Source organism: Gracilinanus agilis, chromosome 1 (assembly GCF_016433145.1).
Source record: "Gracilinanus agilis isolate LMUSP501 chromosome 1, AgileGrace, whole genome shotgun sequence".
Classification (NCBI taxonomy): Eukaryota; Metazoa; Chordata; class Mammalia; order Didelphimorphia; family Didelphidae; genus Gracilinanus; species Gracilinanus agilis.
This window is the reverse complement of record NC_058130.1, coordinates 719,395,159-719,415,289: the sequence shown is the minus strand read 5'-3', so window position 1 is coordinate 719,415,289 and position 20,131 is coordinate 719,395,159. Positions and strand designations below refer to the sequence as shown.

The window sequence follows — 20,131 nt, the reverse complement described above, 5'->3', positions numbered from 1 at the left end:
TTCTCCAGTGAGGGGATGTTCGTGAGAGTCTTTCCAGCTTACAGGGACCCATCAGAAATAATGCTCTCATATGGTATAGTCTTTGGGAGCCCAAGATCACTGCCATTCCCCAGCGCAAGACTTAGGGGCAGGGCTTCTACCTTCAGTGGGAGACAATTGTCAATTGAATTGTCATTCAATCATGTCCTTCCATCTCTCAACATTTCTGCCCCAAGCAACTCCCCATGAATATTTGTGGAAGAGATTGTTGACTGGTGGACAGAGAAAACTCAGTGAGGACCATGATGTTAAACAACAAGAACAACAAAATTTAATGGAGAACTTCAGCTCTGAAGAACAAAATAATCCTCTCATATAGAAGTAATACTCTGAGGGAGAGAAAGATGCAAGTCCAGAGAGGAAGAAAAATATCTCATGTTTGGGAGCCATGATGTTGCCAGGACACAACCTGTTCTAATGCTTGGGCACATAGGCACTTCTATCTTCTTGACAGAGGCTAGAACTAATTGTTATCCATTCCCAAACCCATATCCCCTAATTACTCCCATCCCACCAGCAGACCTAGAGGACCAGAGGACCAGAGAATTAGGATTGGAAGAGCACCCGAAGATCATCTAACTGTTCTTACATCATAGACAGAGGTTCCAAGTCTCTCAGAGGAGAGAGGAAACCCAGGGGGAATCTAGTCCAACCTCCCTCCTAACTCCTCTCCCTACCTCCAGGTTAGGAATCTCCTGTCACCTGACAGCTTCAGGAAGACCTGCCTACCATGTCCCTTTTATATAGCTCTGATTGTAGAATACTCTTCTTTGTGTATCAAGCTGAAATCTTACTTCCTGGTAACTTTCTTCTATTATCTTGGTTCTGCCCTCTAAGGCCAAACAAAACAAGTTGAAGCCCTCTTCCAGCTAACCAATATTTCAGGTACTTGGGATCTTCTTTCTCCCCTCTATTCCACCCTGCTCCCAACCTTTCCCTTCTCCAGGCTAAACACCTTCATTCCTTCCACCTAGGCTTTTTGGTTTTGAGATTGTTTCATCACCCCCTTCTGGAGCCTTTTTTTTTTTTAAACCCTTACCTTCCGTCTTGGACTCAATACTGTGTATTGGCTCCAAAGCAGAAGAGTGGTAAGGCTAGGCAATGGGGGTCAAGTGACTTGCCCAGGGTCACACAGCTGGGAAGTGTCTGAGGCCAGATTTGAACCTAGGACCTCCCGTCTCTAGGGTTGGCTCTCAATCCATTGGGCTACCCAACTTCTCCCTTGAGCCTTCTTCTGACTAAGGCCTTCGCTTAAGTCAGTCGAAGTCTTCCTGAAAATGTGATGGCTAGAGGTGGATGTAGTCCTTCAGGTAAGCCAGGCGCTAGTTGGACCATCTTCTTTCTCCTTTGGATGAGCGATACCAGATTTTGATTCATGAAGCCTCAGTCTTAGTTTTCTTGACCAATAGGTTAAGCCATTGGCTCCTGTTGACCTTGGAGATGCCCCCAACTCCACCCTTTTTTCCACCCACCCTCTTCTCCCAGGTGGACATCTCTGTGCTACTCACAGTGCCTTGACAGCCCTATAAAGAAGATGGTGGAATAGGCTGGGTTTTTTTTTTGTCCTACCTCTTCACTGCCCCACCTGTGGCCTGGCATCAGGACGAACACCTGGCCTGGTTTGAAGTTTGACCCGGCCACACCTCTGTGAGGGAGAATCCCCCAAGCCACGCACATAGGGAAATGTGTGGATCCAAAGGAGAAAGTTATCTGGCGGGTGATCCTAGGACCCAGCTTTCCAACCTTTCCAAGCCCCTCACCAGCACAAGGAGAGATCAGAGCCTGGCCCATTTCGTACGTGCTTAATCCATAGCTGACCCTTCACCAGACCACTCAGAACTGGGACAAGCTCTCCCCGACATGCCCCCCCACCATGTCCCCATACTGCCTGCCCCCACCTTGTGCTTCTACTCTATTATTCTACCTAGCTCAACTCCCAAGCTCTTCCAAGTCTCTTCTTAAAATTTCAAGAATGGGGGCATCTGGGTAGCTCAGTAGATTGAGAGCCAGGCCTAGAGATGGGAGGTCCTGGGTTCAAATCTGGCCTCAGACACTTCTTACCTGTGTGACCCTGAGCAAGTCACTTGACCCCCATTGCCTACCCTTACCGCTCTTCTGCCTCGGAGCCAAGACGGAAGTTAAGGGTTTAAAAAAAAAAGATTTTTTTTCCCAAGACTATCCGGTGCAATCTCCTCATTTTACAGATGAGTAAACTGAGGCCCAGAGAGAACAATGGACTCGTCTAAGGACCCTGGGAGAGTATTAGAGCTAGAACTGTACTTGGTTCTCCACTGACTCCTACTCCCAGAGCTCCCTTCCACAACTCCAAAGCAGTGAGGGAAGGCACAGTGTGTGTGTGTGTGTGTGGGGGATCCCTGATCTTTCTCCTGCCTCTTCTCAGGGATAGTTTTGTCTCCTCTCAGAGCCAGTTTCAAGGATTTTCTTGACTCCTCCCCCCTCGCCAGCGGCTCTTCCGACTCCCTCCCAACTATCCTTTCCTGGCACGGGCTGGCGGTCATCGTCCCTCTCCAACCACCCACCCTCCCTGCCAAAGTTGGTGACGTGTTCCTTAGAAAAAGAAAAGGGGGGAAAAACCAAGAAGAAGGAGGAGGAGGGAGACGATTGGGAAGGGGAAACAATCCGTCTCTGCTTCCCTTGCTTGCCTGCCACCTCTCGCCTTCAGCTGGCACTGAGCTCCCCCTGGCACGGGAACTCGACTTCTCCTCTGGTGGGCAATGTGAGGCTCACAGGATACCCAAAATGGCTTCCAGGAGAAAACGGGTTCATCCATGAGCGAACACATACATGTGCCCGGGCATGCCTGGTGTGCCATGGACATGTGTGTGTCTATGCACGGCCCCCTTGGCAGTTCTCTTCCTCATGGGTTCCCCCCCACCCCAGGTTCATTCCTTACTCCCCATCCCGCCTCCTCCTCCCCTTTGGCTCCTGAAATGGCTGCCAGGAAGTGAGGGGGGAGGTGGGGGGGGGAAAGTGGTTCTCCCAGCCAAGAATTTGTTTCGAAAGTAAACAGCGAGTTATTTAAAGTGTGTTGCCTTCCCGCACTCTCTCTCTCTCTCTCTCTCTCTCTCTCTCTGTCTCTCTCTCTCTCTCTCTTCTCCTTTTGCTTCTAATAATTTCCCCGCCATTGAGTGTCTGGGGCTGCTCTCCCGTTTGACACTGGCGGACATCAGAGTGTGTCGTGGGTGTTGTGGGGGGCTGGAGGTATTTTTAACCTTCTTGCGTTTCCCAGTCTTTCTTTCCATTTTATTCATTTGGGTCGGGGAGAAAGGGGGAGCATCGGGTGGCAGAATTGGCACACGTGGGTACAAGGAGGGGGCACGACTGGACAAAGGTTTCGTGGGTGCCTGACCACGGTGGATCTTATTCGGGACGCTTGGCGTCGCCAACACCCTGTTGGCATGAGGAGAACTTAACTCCTTCCAGAGAAGCCAGAAGGGAGGGGAGGCAATTGAGCAACACACCAAGAGTCCTGGACCGCCCCCACCCCCACCCCCTTTTCTGGGGACCCACTCCCTGTGCCCAATGCCAGCTCCTCCTGAACACAAAATGGCCGCCAGACCGGAGGGTAGGCTCATTGGAAACGGGGGAAGGGAAGAGAAAATGGCTGACGCCGGACCAGCCCTCGCTGATGACTTCATCAGCGTGCGCAGCCTCCGAGGCTACCCCCTGGAACATTCCCCCCTGCCCACGTGCCGCCACCCAGCCTCTCGAGCCTCCGCCTGGCTAGCCTCACGTCCTTCCCCGGTCACCCCGGCCGAACATGTGTGAAGAAAGAAAGAAATGAAAAGGATTCACCTCCCACAGGCCCACCATCTTGTCCCCTCCAAGGGAAGTCCTTAGAGACAGACGCCAGGCTGGGGCTGCAAGGAGCCGCCGAGGCAGGGAACCCAGTGTCTCCCCCTCGCCCCACAAAGCCAAGACAAAAATAGCTGCGACTCAGCACCGTTAGCAGTTTTCTTGGGCGAGGTTTTTGAGGGAGAGGGCGGGGATGATGGAGGGGGAGAAGGGGGGGAGATAGAGGGATGGGACGCTCCTCCGGGGAGAGGGCACGAGAGGAGCGTGGCAGCGGGCCGGGGGAGCCCAGAGGGGGGCCGGCCAAGAACGCCAACCCGGCACCCCCATGAAGCCGAAAGCCAAGAAAGCGAAACGCCCGCAGGCCAAACGGACAAGGAGGGGGGGCCTGAGGGAGGAGGAGGGTGGCAGGAAGAAAAGAAACTTTTCTTTGGAAAGAGATTCCGATTCAGGTTGGCTCAGGCCCAGGCTGCAGGCGGAGAAAAGGAAGATGGAAAGTGTGGTCCAGACTCGGAGGAGTTCATCTGGTCAGCCTTAGCAGAAGAAAGGAGAGACAGAGATCTGGGGCAAGACTGGATTACCAGATTAGACAGGACTCGGGAAAGGTCATCTAGTCCATCTTCCTGCCTCTGGACAGGACTGAGAATCTCTTCTATATTTTTTTTTAAATTCTTACCTTCCATCTTGAAATTAATACCAAATATTGTTTCCAAGGCAGAAGAGGAGTAAGGGCTAAGCAAGTTGGATAAAGTAACTTGGCCAGGGTCACAGGGCTAGGAAGTATCTGAGGCCAAATTTGAACCCAGGACCTCCTGTCTCTAGGCCTGACCCTCTATCCTTCCTACACCATCTCTTCTACTTCAAAAAACAACTTCTAGAGATTGAGATTTCTACAAATTCCTTCTTAATAACTTGCTTATATCCACTATTCTTTTCTTCCACATTTCTGGTCCTCAGAAAAACACTGAGGTGGTTTGGGTAGGACTCTCTTATGCCACTTGGGCAAAAGAGGAAACTAGAGGCCAGAGGAGGAAAGTGACTTCCCTTTAGGTCACACCTAGAGTTAGCCAAAGCTCCAAGACTAAAAGCCACATCTCCTGCTTCCTAGCCCAGGACTCTTTGGACTTGTTTTGGCTATACCATCTCCCTCCAAGGACACTAAGCCTAATATGAATTTTGAATACTTCTGCAGAAATTTGGTCTGTACAAACATTCTCTCTAGTAATAAGGATTATAGCCCTTCTGTATCTTAGGAAATGAGATTTGTGAGTTATTTTAAAAATTCATCACCAAGGAGCCAAATGTAGTGATGAGAGGCATCCAACTCAGAAAGGTTGGTCCTCAAATGGCAGAAATGTAAGTCAGTCCCAAGACCGGCGGGTGAATTCTTTCTCCTTTGGTGGGACCTACCCCCAGAGCTCACAATCCTCCAACAAGGCTTTCGTTAACCTGTGCTCAAATCTATGCCATCACAAGGCAGTGAAGAAGGGGATGAGTGACTTATAAACTCATCTGAATCCTCTAGTCCATGTGCAGATTAAGCCCTGATCACACTTGAGACCTCATGGCACTTCTCTTCCCTACAGAAATTATGTCTGCCTGAACCAAGGTCTTTGCATCTTTATTCATTGTAGTAAAGATTGAAGAGAGCTGATTAACTCCCTCGATATAGCCCAGAAAGACAGAATTTAAGAGTTGGAAGGGATGTCATTGGCCATCTAATCTAACCCACGCCCAAAAGGAATCCTCAATGTAAAGTATGATTTCTCTTCTGTATACTCAAGGGCCTTCAAACTCAATTAGTGTCATAGAATTTAGAACTGAAAGAGACCTTAGGGGGCCATCTAGTTCAACCCCCTCATTTTACAGGCAAGACAGTGAGACCTAGAAAGGGTAAGAGACTTGTTCAAGGTTATACCAAGTAGTATGTGGCAGATATGGGGCTTGAAGCCACTGAATAGAAGCTCCAAATCCAGTGGTTTTCCCCTCTATTGTACTACATTGTCTCCTCAATTTTTAAACATTCATAGGGAGTTATGGTGTTCTTGGAGGAAAGGTAATATAGAGGAGATAATATAAAGCCAAAAAGAACATAAAGGCTATCCGATATCATGAAAACCCACTGTGAGATGGGTCTTGAGGAATAGAACCAGGGCTTGTGCTCTTTCCCCCAGGTGGATTTTAATGCCCCTTGTTTCCAAAACCCTCTTGCTCGTTTTTTTTTGTTTGTTTTTTTTTTTCAATAGAAGGATCAATGGGGAAGATATGGAAGAGGAGTGAAGATAAAAGTGTTTGTTTAGGAAGTCAGTTTTCCAGTAGTCTGGTTCCATTGAGTGGTATTGTGTAATGGAAGACACCAGACGGCTAATGCTGAAAATTAGTCAGTGGTTGGGCATTAGCTATGGCATATTTCAATATTCTAAGGATCCATGATTTAGTTGGGTGGGCAGGAAGGGAATGCTCCTTCTACCCAATGCAAATTGAAGACTCCTCTCGTCCTTAATAAGTGGTTTTCATAGGTCGTTATGGCTAAAAACATTCATCACCCTGGAAGCCAGCCTGGTGATAGTCTTCTCTGAACTCATCCGGACTGCTCATTGGGAAACAAATGTTCAATCTAGTCCTCCCTGGGAGCCATACACAAAGGCTTTACAGCTCGGTAGGACCTTCCACAAGTTATACTCTGCTGTTAGAGCTTTTTTCCATCCGGGGGCATTAGAGTAGGATATTAACTGAGGCACACAATGGAGGAAGTGTGGCGCAATGGATAGAGAGATGGGCTTGCTGTCTGAAAGACAAAGATTCAAATTCTGTCTCTTCTACTTAGCAGGGTGACCTCAGGAATGTCACTTAAATTCTAGCAGCAAGGTAGCTAGAGCACTGGGCCTGGAGTTAGGAAGACTGGAGTTCAAATCCAGTATTAGACATTTATTAGTTGTATAACCTTGGTAAGTCACATAGCCTCTGTTTTCTTTGGTTTCCTTATCTGTAAAATTGGGCTAATAGTGCCTAGCTCCCCTGGTAGTTGTGAGGATCAGATTAAATAATATTTGTAAAGCCCCTAGCATAGTGTCTAGCATTAATAAACTCTTGCTTCCTTCCTCTGTGAAGCTCAAGCATTTCTCCAGGATTCAGCTACTGAGTCATAAACAGGAGAGTTCCCACACCAGGAGTTCCCAAGCTGGCAGAAACTCAGATCCTTTGCGTTTTGCAATATAGTGATAATAATAACAACACAGTGCTTTAAGGTTTGCAAAGTGCTTTCCAAATATCTTATAGCCCTGGGAGATAGGGGCTATTACCATCCCCCTTATATCACCGTAGATCCCCACGCAATAAGATATTTATTCAGCTATTTATGGTTACAGACAGTATTGCATTTGATTTCAGATCTGCCGTGTCTGTGTGTTAGTATGTGGCCCTTTTACACATGGGGAAACCGAGGCTTAGAGAAACTGTGACTTGTCCGATATCATGCAGCTTCTAAGTGGTAGAAATGCACCTCTAACACAAGTATTCAAACTAAGCCAGCTCCACTGTACAACAAACAATTTGCTGTAGTCAACCAAGCCCCAGGCTGAGAGCAGAGCCTGGTCATGCACAAATGGATGGATGATAGGAAATGGGTATCCCAGTGGTGGATGGATTCTGACAAGTTCAAAGTTGCCCCATAGACTGGAAAAGCACTGTGTTTGTTCAACCTTCAGGCCATCCGATTTGACCCTGCTATGTCCAAATCCATGGGATAAACTGGGTTGTGCCAGAGGAGAGTTGTGAGTGGCTCTGAGGCATGATCCCAAATACCCCTCCCAGGTGGGATGGCCCAGCCTGCAGGTTCCACCGGATACCTTCCCAGCGTCATAGAACAAATTGGGGCTAATATCTCTGTAAACAGGGAAGGACTGTTAGTACATTTTGTAATTGGGGTTCTGTTTACTTTTCTATTGTCTACAGCAATCACTTGTTTGTTTGAACTGAAGAGTGCTTTAGGTCATAATAGTCATTAGTGCCTACCAGTGAGAGGTAGTAACATCCTGGAATTTCACAAGTCTCCGTGAATTCCACTGGGCTTGCATCTGCAGGGCAAGACCCAGACAGACTATTTTCATATGAGACAGTTGTAATCAAGGAACAGGATCTTGCTAATGCTAACAAATAATTGTCTTTCATGCACCCCCAAATTTTTTTTTGCTAATGAGACTCTGGTTATGAAGTTCTTCTTTCCCACTGAAGGACAGAAATTCTTGATAGATATCAGGTTCATCAGATGGCAGATCTGGGAGGACTCTTAGAACACAAGAATGTCAGAGCTGGGAGGGCCTTTACAACAGAAAATGTCAGGGTGGAGAAGACCCTCTGAACATGGAATGTCAGAGCTGGGAGGGCCCTTAGAACACAGAATTTGGGGGCTAAGAGAGCCCTTAGAACAGGGAATGTCAGAGCTGGGAGAATCCTTAGAACAGAGATTGTCAGAGCTGGGAGGGTGCTTAGAACACAGAAGGTCAGAGCTAGGAAGTCCTATAGAACAGAGAATGTCAGAACTAGGAGGGCCCTTGGAACACAGAATTTGGGGGCTGGGAGGTAAATCAGACTATAGAACATATAAAATATCAGAACTGGAAGAAATCTTAGAACATAAAACACAAAATATCCAAGCTGGAAGGGGCCATAGAGATCCTCTCTCTGCCCCTCTCTTGAGTCTTAGAGTTTGAATCTAGCTAAGAGGCCGTCTCAGACTACCTATACCTGACCCCCCAAATCCCTGCTAGAACATTCCCAACAAGTGATCTATCATTCAGGTCTTTCTTGGCTGGCTCCAGTAAGAAAGAGCCCACTATCCCCTTGAGAGAGTCCATTCCACTTTTAGAATTGTTCAGGAAGTTTTTCCTTACATTGAACCTAAATCTACCTCTTGGCCACTGCCATCCTTGGCTCTTTGTTGTGCTCTCTTAGAACCAAACAAGACTAATCCTTCTTGCGCTTAATGATCCTTCAGATACTTAAAAGTGGCCATCATGTTCCTCAAAGTCTTTTCCTCCTCTCCAGACTAAACATCCCTCATTTCTTCAACCCTCATCTGCCATAAGACTGAGGACCTTCACCACAACGATCTTCCATTTTATGGAGTGTCCAGAACCAAACCCAATATTGCAAATGTGGTCTCACTGGGGTGGAGGGCAGTGGGCCTGTTGTCCTCAGTTGTTCTGGACACCCTTTCTCTCCAAATGCAGCCTGAGATCATGGGAGCTCTTATGGCCACCCTGTTGGGTAGGCAGCGTGGGGTATTGAATTGAGGACAAAATGAGGTCAAGCCCCACCTTTGAGAAATAGGATGACTCTAAGCAGGGGTTCCAGGTAACTCCTCTCTCAAACTCTAAAGGCTAGAGTAGCTGCCCACTGGTAGCATCCTGTGCTAGAGGGAAGTTCTTCCCTGGGAGTTCCCTACACCTAATGAGATCACAAGTCCTGGAGGGAAAAAGTAGTTACCCCGTTGATTTATATTGAGCTTCCAGACCACCCAGATGATCGTGTCCAACCTTCTAATTTTAGGAAGGTTTTATTTAACAGTCTGACAGACAGACAGACAGATAGATAATTAGATAGAGCAAATATTTATTGGACCCTTGCTATGTGCCTGGCACTATGCTAAATGCTAAGAACGTAAATATAAGTAAACAGGACAGTCTCTGCCCTCAAGTAGCTCACATTCTAAATGGGGAAAACAGCACAGAAAAGAGAGATGAAGGTGGATGGGGGCCTGGGAGGGGGGAGCAGTATTACCGTTAGCCAGAGAGGTTAAGGGACTCGCTGGACACCGCCCAGTACTGGCAGAACTGGGCCTTGACCTCAAGTCTTCAGAATCCTAGCCTGGCTTTTTCCTTCATACTTTTGATCCTAGGAATTCCCTAAGAAGGGGTCAGGGTTATCCTGATCATGAGAGAGACAGAATCTGAGGCCCCGAGCAAGGAGGTGAAGCTAGCACAAATATGAAGCTCCACCATGCTCCATTGGAGGACCCACCTCAAAGGATCACAGGACTCGTTAGGCAGCTGAGTGGAGAAGTAGGTAGGGCCCGATTTGGCGTCAGGGAGACGCGAGTTCAAGTGTGGCCCCAGACGCTCTTAATAGTGTGTGACTGTGCAAGTCTCTTACCGTCTCTCAGCCACAGTTTTCTCATCTTTAAAATGGGGGCGATAATAATAGCAGCTCCATCACAAGTTTGCAAGTTGCTAAATATAAATACTTACCGAGTTTGAATCTTGCCCCATTCGCTAAGCTTATGACCACCGACAAGGCATTTATTTAACTCATTGTTACAATCAAATGATAACCTATAACTGCAGATCTAGAAATGCTACTCATTTTATTAATTCATTAGATCCAACCCCTTCTATCGATTAGGAAACTGAGGCTGATAGAGGTTGTACCCAAGGCAGCCAGGGACAGAGCTGGAGTCCCAAAGAAGTTCCTCTCTTGAAATCCCAGCCCCTTTCCTTCACAGCGAGTCGCCTCCCCCAGAGCCTATTCTGCCCCAGGTCTTGTGTCTCCCCCCATCCAGGGGTCTCAGCACCGGCCAACGTATTAATGGGTCCATTTCTGTGAACAGACAGGGCCAGATGGAGCCTGCTGCCCCCACCCCCCTGGCTCTTTGAAGATGGGACTATGTAGGCAGCAGAGGCGCAGTGAGATGTGGCCGATTTATCAGTGTCAGCAGGCGTCGAGAGCCGCATCCCCGGCACCATGATTAATCCTGCCTCTGTGGAAGGTGACCCTGGTTGGGGAGGAGAGGATCCTGCCCGTGGCCCGGCCCAGCAGGGACAGATGTGTCAAGGACACAGCAGTCAGGCCCGGCCAAGAGCTCGCCTCAGAGACTGCTTACCCAACCAAGATTCTAAAGCACTTTCTAAAACAGTGTTCCCCAGGAAAAAAGGAGAACTGGAGGAGCGGGGTGGCAGGGCCGGAGGAAATAGCCCCTGCAGCCAGTCAAAGCAAAATGTAAGTGCAGGCAAGAACAGAAATGCCTTCCCTCATGGAAACTGGAGGCCGAGGTTCCAATCCTGCCTTTGCCTCTAGCCCGGAGCAAGAGCAGGGAGCATCGATTCCCGTCTGCAGCTTTAGTTCTCCCTCTGCAAAATGAGGCATTAGGAAAGGGTGACCTCTCGGGTTTTCTTTAGCACTGACATTTTGTGATTCAATGGTCCTACTTCGAAGAATCCAATCTTAAAAATGTAAGGTGTGTTCTCCATTCTAGTGGGTAGGCGAGCTTGCATGTGGTTTGGATATTAACTGGCCGGCGCTGGACATTAGCCAGCTCTCTAGCATCGGCTCTAACGTGCTGCCCAGCCAGGTCAAAGGAAAGCTTGTTTTCAGGCCCTGGGACCACGGGGGCAGGGCTGGGGCTAAAAGCAGCTCGGGTCTATGTCAGACAATATTTTTTTATATTTATGGAGCATAACAGTATAAATCAATAGCTGATCCAGACCACAGAACTCATCCAGGCTAACTGTCTCATTTGACAGATGAAGAAAGAAGGTCCAAAGAGCCTAAATTAAAATCGCTGGGGCCATTAGGCGCTGCCATCCACGTTGTCTGAGCTAGGATTAGAACTCAGAGCCTCTGCCTCCAAAGCCAGCTCCCTTTCCACTCTGCTTGGATCGATTAGGAAGCTCCTAGGATTGATGTAGAAATGCTTCATGGGAAAGGTGGAGGATCCGGGAAGTATCTCAGGAAGGGAAGAGTGACCGGCTGATAGAGGAAGGGCATTCCAGGCAAAGCCCTGGAGAGCCATGGCAACGGTTTCTGTGGTGCCCCCACCACTGGGAGGGTCATTTCCCTGTTTCCAAAGTACAGGCTGTCCTGGGGCTGGGCAAGGGAGGGAAGGAGCAAAGAACTATTTGCTAAAAATACCCCACTCCCCACTACATCATTTCCTGTCCCCAGAAGCTTCCCTTCAGCTGAAGGACAAGCCGCACCCTGGATGGGGGCTCTGGGCAGTCAATCTGGCCTCCAGGCCAGGTTGTATCCCTCAGATTGCCAGAGTTCTGGGGACTAAATCATGTAGATCATTTTCATTAATTTGCATACTGTCCTGACTCTCAATCCATAGCATACAGGATAAGGAAAGTGATACACTAAAAATAATAGCTTAAGATTTCTATAGGGCTATGGTTTAGGAAATGATTGCCTTCCCAATACTCTTTTGAGGTAGATAGAACAAGGATGATTTGCACCCATTTTACAGCAGAGGAAACTAAGTCTTGGGGAGGTAAAGTGACTTTGGTCACATATCTCTTAGTCTCAAACCCAGGTCTACCACTAATTTGTGCAAACTACCAAAAGAGGCAATATAGAGGAAGGGGAAGGAAGAATACCTACCTGCTCAGAGGAAGTCAAAAGATCAGTGAAGGAATTATCTTATTAAGTAGACATGTGGCATAGGGGGCAAAGAGTGGAACCTGAGACAAAAAAGGCCTGAGTTCATATCCCACCTCAGATACTTTCTAGCAATGTGACTGAGCAAGTCTCTTAATCTCTCATCCCATTTCCTTGTATATAAATGGGAATAGTAATAACACCTATCTCACAGAGTTGCCATGGGATTCTCTCTCTCTCTCTCTCTCTCTCTCAGTGTCATACATAGGCTAGAGAACCTGCAGCAGGTCAGGATGTCCTGGTTCAAGTTGTCCCTCTGACACATGCTGGCTACAAAGGCCTCTCTATAAATACAAGTGTTATTGGGAGCTCCCCTTCCTCATATATTTCTATACAGTTATAGGTTGGAGTTGGAGTTGAGACTCCCCAAGGTCCCCTCCAGTTCTGACATTCTATAAACAAACCTCTTCTCTTCTACTGGTTAACTCTCAATCATCTTCAAATATCTTTTGACATCCCCAGTCAGATTTCCAGGTCGATGGAATACAGGTTTTGCCCTCGTGTCATATTTCTTATGCCTATCCATCTGCTCATTCACCCATGCAAAGGAATTTCATGAACACCTACTATAGGACATGCCATGTGAAACCCTAAGGCAGTGGTTCCCAAACTTTTTTGGGCTACCGCCCCCTTTCCAGAAAAAATATTACTTAGCCCCTGGAAATAAATTAATTTTTAAATTTTAATAACAATTAATAGGAAAGATAAATGCACCTGTGGCCATCACTGCCTCCCTGGATCACTGCAGCACCCACCAGAGGGCGGTGGCGCCCACTTTGGGAATCACTGCCCTAAGGGGAGGGATCTGAGGGACACAGACATGAGTAGGACATGGTCCCTGTCCTCACACAGCTTACAAGTTAGTAAGAAGGATATGACATAGACACAAATGACTTGAGGTTTTTTGGGTTTTTTCAAATTTCATTAAAAATACCAGTTGCATGAGTAGAGGGGACACCTGGGTTGTTAGTGATTCATGGGAAAGAAAAAAAAAAAGACTTGTGGGTTCTCACTGACCTCGCTGTGATTCAACAGTGTGATGTGGTAACCAAAAACAATTGATGTACTCTTAGGCTTCATTAACAGAAGCTTAATGTCCACAGGGAGGAAGGTTGATAGATAGTGCCAATGCCCTTTATCCCTAATAATTATAGTAATTATTTTTGAGAGAGAGAAGAATTATTTGGTGCAACTCCAATGGTAGTGTTGAAGATACAAAGTCAAGTGCTGAAGATACAAAGAAAAGTAAAAACAGGCCCTGCCCTCAAGAAGCTCAGACTCTAGCAGAAGAAATAACACGCAAACAGCTAAATAGAATTATGTACACATATATGTTTATATTACATATAAATAACATTTTATGTTGAGAGAATGTATTTATGTTCTATATTATATGTAGATAATATATGTAATAATAAACAATATGTTTATAATATGTGTTAAATATATTTTGCATAGAGAAAATGTATGATATTCAACTAAATATAAAATACATATACATGTATATATATACACACATGCATATATCTAAATACAGACATGCATATATACGTGTGGATAGGTATTTAAAATCAAAATTAATCTCTAAGGAAATCACTAGCAGTGAGATTTGGGGGAAGGGAATGGAGAGAGACCAGAAAAGGCTTCTTGTAGAAGAAAGGATTTGAGTTGAGTTTTCACTGAAGCCAAGTAGTTGCAGAGAGACAGATTTGGACTCATTATAAAAAACTGCAAAGGTCCAGAGCTTTCCATCACTGGAAAAGGCTGCCTCATGAAACAATGATCTCCCTATCTCTCAACGACTATTAGAGGGGCTGTAGAAGGGACTCTTATACCAGAGAAGAGGGCGGACAATCACTGTTTCCAAATTGCCAAGACCATGGCACATTTTTACAAGACTGAAAAATGTTCATTATCAAAAATCTCTACTTTTAAAACCCATAACAGGACTGTACCCTTCTCACCACACATCCTAAGCGTCTTCCTTCTTCTAAGGCTCCTAATCCCTGCTGCCCAATGGGCAGCCCTGAAAAGCCCCGAGAAGTCCAAGATACAAAATTTTGATCATTCTTAGGCCAAAGGCTACCTTGGGGTGGGAAGAGCCCTTCTAGATCTGATGACAGATTCTACATTCTAAGCTTCCTTCCAACTTCAATAGTCCAAGACACTTTCTACATCTGATATTCTTTCATTCTAGAGAAGTTCCCATTTCCTCTTTCCCTGCAGTTTCAAGTTCCTCTGAAATCAATGGAGAATTTGGATCTTGGAGAACAATACATCCTGTTATTTAGAATTTGTCCTGGACCTCACTAACTCATATTCCAAGATTGTCATAGCGAGGAGAGGCTGGTATCTGGAATGAAGTATGGTCAGAGTTAGAGTGCTTAGGCCAAAGTAGGCCAGATGGATCTCATAGTGCCAAGCCACTGGGCAGTATTTGCAGCCCACTACTCCCTGGGAAAATGCCCCAAGTGCCCCAGTCACATGGCCTAGTGCCCACTGGAGCATTCCCTGCCCTGAACTGGGCCCATGTACTAGAGGCCAGAGGGCCGTAGGCAGCAGGAGGAGCCAGGGAGGTGCTGAGACTACATGCCCAGGTTGGTTCAAACCCAACTGGATGGAAGTCTTTGGCTGGGCATCTCCCCAACTTTGAACGTGTCTGGCTGGTTTTGGACAAGGGTTACTTCTCAGCCCTTGGCTGGTCCTGTGTTGGAGAGACCTCTGGGCAGAGCTCTTCAGAGTTGGCCTGTTTTCTGGTCAATCCCATTCTAGGCACCATTGGGATATTCTCCCAAAGAGCTGCTGATTGTCTGTCCTTTCCTGTACATACTGTGCCACCCCCTTGTTCAACCAGGTGCTACTGGTTGCCTGTTGCCACCTGAAGGGCTTGAGGCGGAGTCATTGGCATTGGCTTTTTTCCCACGGAAATCATCCAAAACCTCAGGAGCAAGGACAGGGGATGGCTTGAGTGATCAAGGCCAGTGATGGTGCCATTGTCTTCATAATAATAGCTGGCATTTGCACAGAATCCTCTGGTTTTCAGAGTGCTTCACAAAGCATATCCATTCTCTCTTTCAGTCTTCCCTAAAGTCCTGTGGGGTAGGTAGCATAGAGATCATTATCCTTATTTTACAAATGAGAAAACTGAGGTATGGAGTGGTTTAATGACTTTCCCAAGACCACACTGCCCAAGTGGCAGAACGAGGATCCCAAGCTAAAGTCTCCTATCTCCAGATTCATAATACAATACAGCACCATAATTTGAAATATTATGTCCCCTTTGGGGTGCCTCTGTTTTAGGAGGGATGCTGACAAGCTATTGCATGTCAAAAGGCAGAAGACTGGGATAGGGAAGGAACTAGGGAAATCCAGTCACGTGGGGGACTATCAGAGGAACTAGGGATGCTTACTGTGAAAAATCAATCGATGAAAAAGCATTTTTAGTTTATATATTTTTTAAAACCCTTAACTTCTGTGTATTGGCTCCTAGGTGGAAGAGTGGTAAGGGTGGGCAATGGGAGGTCAAGTGACTTGCCCAGGGTCACACAGCTGGGAAGTGTCTGAGGCCAGATTTGAACCTCCCGTCTCTAGGCCTGACTCTCAATCCACTGAGCTACCCAGCTGCCCCTGAAAAAGCATTTTTAAAGCATCCACTGTATGCCAGGCATTTGCTAGGTATTACACTAGGGATACAAAGAAAATGCCAAAATCAACCCCTGCCCTCAAAGGGCTTATATTCTAAAGGAAGAGACAGCATGGCAATAAATAGATCATATGCAGTATATACAGATAAATAGAAGGTCACTTTGGACAGAAAAGGACTAGCAACTGGGAAACCTGGGAAAGGCCTACAACAAATAGTGGAATTTAAGCTGAGTCTTGAATAAAGCCAGGGAAATGTAAGAGTCGACAGTGACCAGGAAGAACATTTCGGACCTGCAGGACAGCAAGCAGAAAGGCGTGGAAATGAGAAATGGAGGGTAGTATGTGGAGAAAAACAAGTGTGTTAATATGGTTGGATTGTAGAGGGTATAGAGGGCAGTAGAGTATGAAAAGATAGAAAGATAAGAGTAAGACAGCTTGTAAAAAGCTTTAGGTGCCTGAAAAAAAGGACTTTACATTTGATTCCAGAGGTAATAGGGAGCCACTGAAATTTACTGCATAGGGAAGGATGCCTGTTAGAGCTGTTCTCAGTCTGACAGCTATATAGAGGTTGGATTGGAAGGAGAGACAGTTGAGCAAGAGATCAATTTGGAGACAATTGCAGTGATGCAAGAGAGAGGTCTTAGGGCCTGAACTACTACTACTACTAATATTAATAGCTAGCATTAATGCAATAAACATTTTATCCATTTACTTATTTGATCCTCACAACAACTTGGGGGAAAGGTGCTATTATAATCCTCATTTTACAGATAAGAAGCTGAGGCTGAGGGAAGTAATAAAGTTTGTCCAAGGTCACACAGATAGTAAATGTATGAGGCAGGATTTGAACTCAGGTCTTCCTGATTCCAAGTCCAGAGCTCTATCCATATCTGGAAATTGTGTGAATAGAGAAGAGAAGATACCCACAAGAAATGTTGTGAAGGAAGAAATGCTAATATTTGGCAACTGACTGGATATGTAGAGTGAGCCAGGATAAGGATTTGATGACAACAAGGTTGGAAATCTGGGTGACTGAGAGATTGGTGGTGCCTTGACTGTAAAACAGAAGTTCTGAACACAAGAAGTTTTGGGGAGAAAAGAAAATGAGAAGAAGAGGCTTAAGGGGGTGTAGTAATGATCTTCACACATCAGAAGGGCTATCCTGGGGACTGCAGACTTATCCTACTTGACTCTAAAAGACAAAAATAGAGAACCAGGCATGGGAAGTTATGGAAATTCAGATTTCAGTTCAGTTTTAGAAAAAACTTTCTTCCAATCAGAGCTATCCAACAACAGGCTCTCAATCCTATAAGGTCAAGCAACATTTCTTATATTAGCTCCCCTCAGCTTCTAGCAGCCACTTCATCAGTTTTTCCCCCAATTTTAATTATTTTTTCAGTTACATGTAGAAACAGTAGTTTTCTGACATTTTCGAGTACTCACTCAGTTTTTGTTAAATGAATGAGTGAGTAAATGGACAGAGGAAGAAGCTGCCTCAAAAGGTAATAACTGGTTCCCAGTTTTAAGATTTTAGATTCAGAGTTTGGAAGGATCTTAGAGGCCATCTAGTCTTTTGTTGTTGTTCAGTCATTTTTCAGTCGTTCAGTCAGCCGTTGCCAACTCTTCATGACCACTTATGGAGTTTTCTTGGCAAAGATACTGGAATGGTTTACTGTTTCCTTCTTCAGCTCATTTTAGAGGTGAGGAAACTGAGGCAAACAGCGTTAAGCGACTTGTGTACAGCCATACAGCTAGAAACTGTCTGAGGCCAGATTTGAACTCAGGAAGAGAAGTCTTCCTGATTCTACTCTCTCCATGATCACCAATCTAACCTCATTTTATTTTATTGTTGAGGAAACTGAGGCCTCAAGAGATCACAGGACTTGCCCAAAGTCAGACAAATGTGTTGACAAAATCTGAACCAACCCGATCTCCAAGCTCCAGTGTCTTTCACTGCCTCATGTCCCCTGCTTGGAAGTCTTAGAGAATAGACTAGAACTTGTCAAAGGATGTAGTAGTGGGAGTTTCTGTCCCAATATGGGCTGGATTCTGTGCCCTCTGATGTCCCTTCTGACTCTAAGACTGTGAGATGCACTCCTCGCTTCATGCTTAGTGCTCCCTCCCTCGTCATCTTTTTAGAGCCTACAGTGTCAAGAAGCATAGAGAACAGCGATGTAGAGGAATGACTGCAGGATTGGGGGTCAGGGGTACTGACTCTGCCCCTGCATGATTTGGACAAGTTGTTCCTTGGGGACCTTCCTTTTCTTGTTTATATAATGAGCAGAGTGGACCAAATGGCTCCTAAGGGTCTTTCCCATTCTAAATCTGTGATCTTCAGAATCAGGCACAGACTTTAAAAAATTGTCAAGGGAAGACAGTGCATGCTATGGGTCCCACCTACTTTCGAGAAAGGTAAGGTAGGAAAGGGCTAGATTGTGAAGGATTTTGAATACCAAACAGAGGATGTTATATCTGATCCTTGAGATAACAGGGAGTTGTTTGAGTTTAGTAAGTAGAGGGTGACGTGTATTTTAGAAAAATCACTTTGGGCATGGAGATCAACCAGAAGGATATTGCAGTGATTCAAGCATAAGCTGATAGGAGTCTGCACCAACATGATGGCACTGTGAATGGAGAGAAGGGTTCATAAATGAGAAACGTTGTGAAGGTAGAAACGACAAGGCTTAGCAACAGATGGAATATGTGGATTGAGTGGGAGTGAGGAGCCAAAGATGACAACTAATTTGGGAGTTTGAGTAACTGGGAGGATAGTGATGCCCTCATTAGTAATAGAAAAGTTCAGAAGAAAGGAATCTGGGTTTGAAGAAAAAGATGAGCTCTGTTTGGGACATGTTGAGTTTGAGATACCTGTGGGACATCCGGTTCAAGATATCCACAAGGCAGCTAGTTGTTGATGTGAGCCTAGAGATCAGGACAGAAGTTAGGATTGCATATATTGGCCTGGACTCATTGGCATAGAGAACCCATATTGAACCCATGGATGCTGATGAGGTCCTCCTACTTCTAAATCCACTGTTCCTTCTAGGTCATTGATAAAATTATTAAACAATAGGAGACCAAGGACAAATCCCTGGGGCATGCCATTTCGAGACTTTCCTCTAAACTGATACCAACACTTAACTGATATTCTTTTAGTCCAGCCATTTATTCACTTCTGAATCAACATAATTATATTATTACTTAGCCCACATCTTTCCTTATTGCCTATGCATATAGCATTTGACAGTCCAATCTGATACTTTGCTGAAATCTAAGTATGTTAGATCTATAGCACTCTCCTGGCCCAGTCTTGCTGAAGACACACAGGCTCCCAGAGATGACTGCTTCCCTTTCTAAATGCTCACAAATTAACCCTTTAATAATAAATATTAGAGTTTTCCAAGATATTGAAGTCAAATTCATTGGCTGATAGTTTGAGATCTCTTCAATTTATTTATTTGGTTGGGTTTTTTGGTTTGTTACATTAAAATCCCCAGTCTTCTCCCTCCTCCTTTCTCTTCCTCACACTAGAGAAAACATCACTTAGCAAATATAAATATACATATATTTATATTTGCTATATATATATTTGCTAAGTGATATTTTCTATATATATATGTTTACATATATATATTTATATATACATATATATAAACTATGCCTTTTGTGTTTCTGGTTTTTGAAAACTCAGCTGTTTTTTAAAACTGGGACATTTGCTTATCTCTATCCTTTAGCTAGGTAATGCAGAAAATAGAGTCCAGGGCTCGAGTTCAAACCTAGCCTCAGAAACTTACCAACTGTGTTCCCCTGAACAAGTCGCTTAACCCCTGTCTGCTTCAGGTTCCTCAACTGTAAAATGTGGATCCTAGTAACACTTACTTTACAGTATTGTGAAGATCAACTGAGATAATATCTGTGTAGCACTTAGGACAGTACTTAGCATATAGTAGGTGCTTAATATGCTTATTCCCCTTATTCCCTTCCCTCTAGGTCTAGGACTTCTCCCATTTTCCATAGTATTTCTTTTTTCTTTTTTCCACTTTATTTATTTTAAAATATTTTTCCATGTTTCCATGATTCATTTTCTTTCCCTCTCCTCTTCCCTCCCTCCTCCCAGAGACGACAAGCAATTCCACTCCATTTCCCATAGTATTTAAAGGTTACTAATAGGTCAGCAATCCTATCTCTCCATTCTTTGAGC

At 45.4% G+C, this 20,131-nt stretch overlaps 1 protein-coding gene across 1 annotated transcript in view; it reads left to right on the top strand.

Moving 5' to 3' along the window:
- Positions 1-20,131, top strand: part of NFIC (nuclear factor I C) — a 220,706-nt gene that overhangs the window by 159,366 nt on the left and 41,209 nt on the right. The window contains exon 5 of the mRNA XM_044671380.1: positions 11,864-11,871. Within this exon, the coding sequence (XP_044527315.1) occupies positions 11,864-11,871 (8 nt within the window). The remainder of the gene's footprint in view (positions 1-11,863; positions 11,872-20,131) is intronic.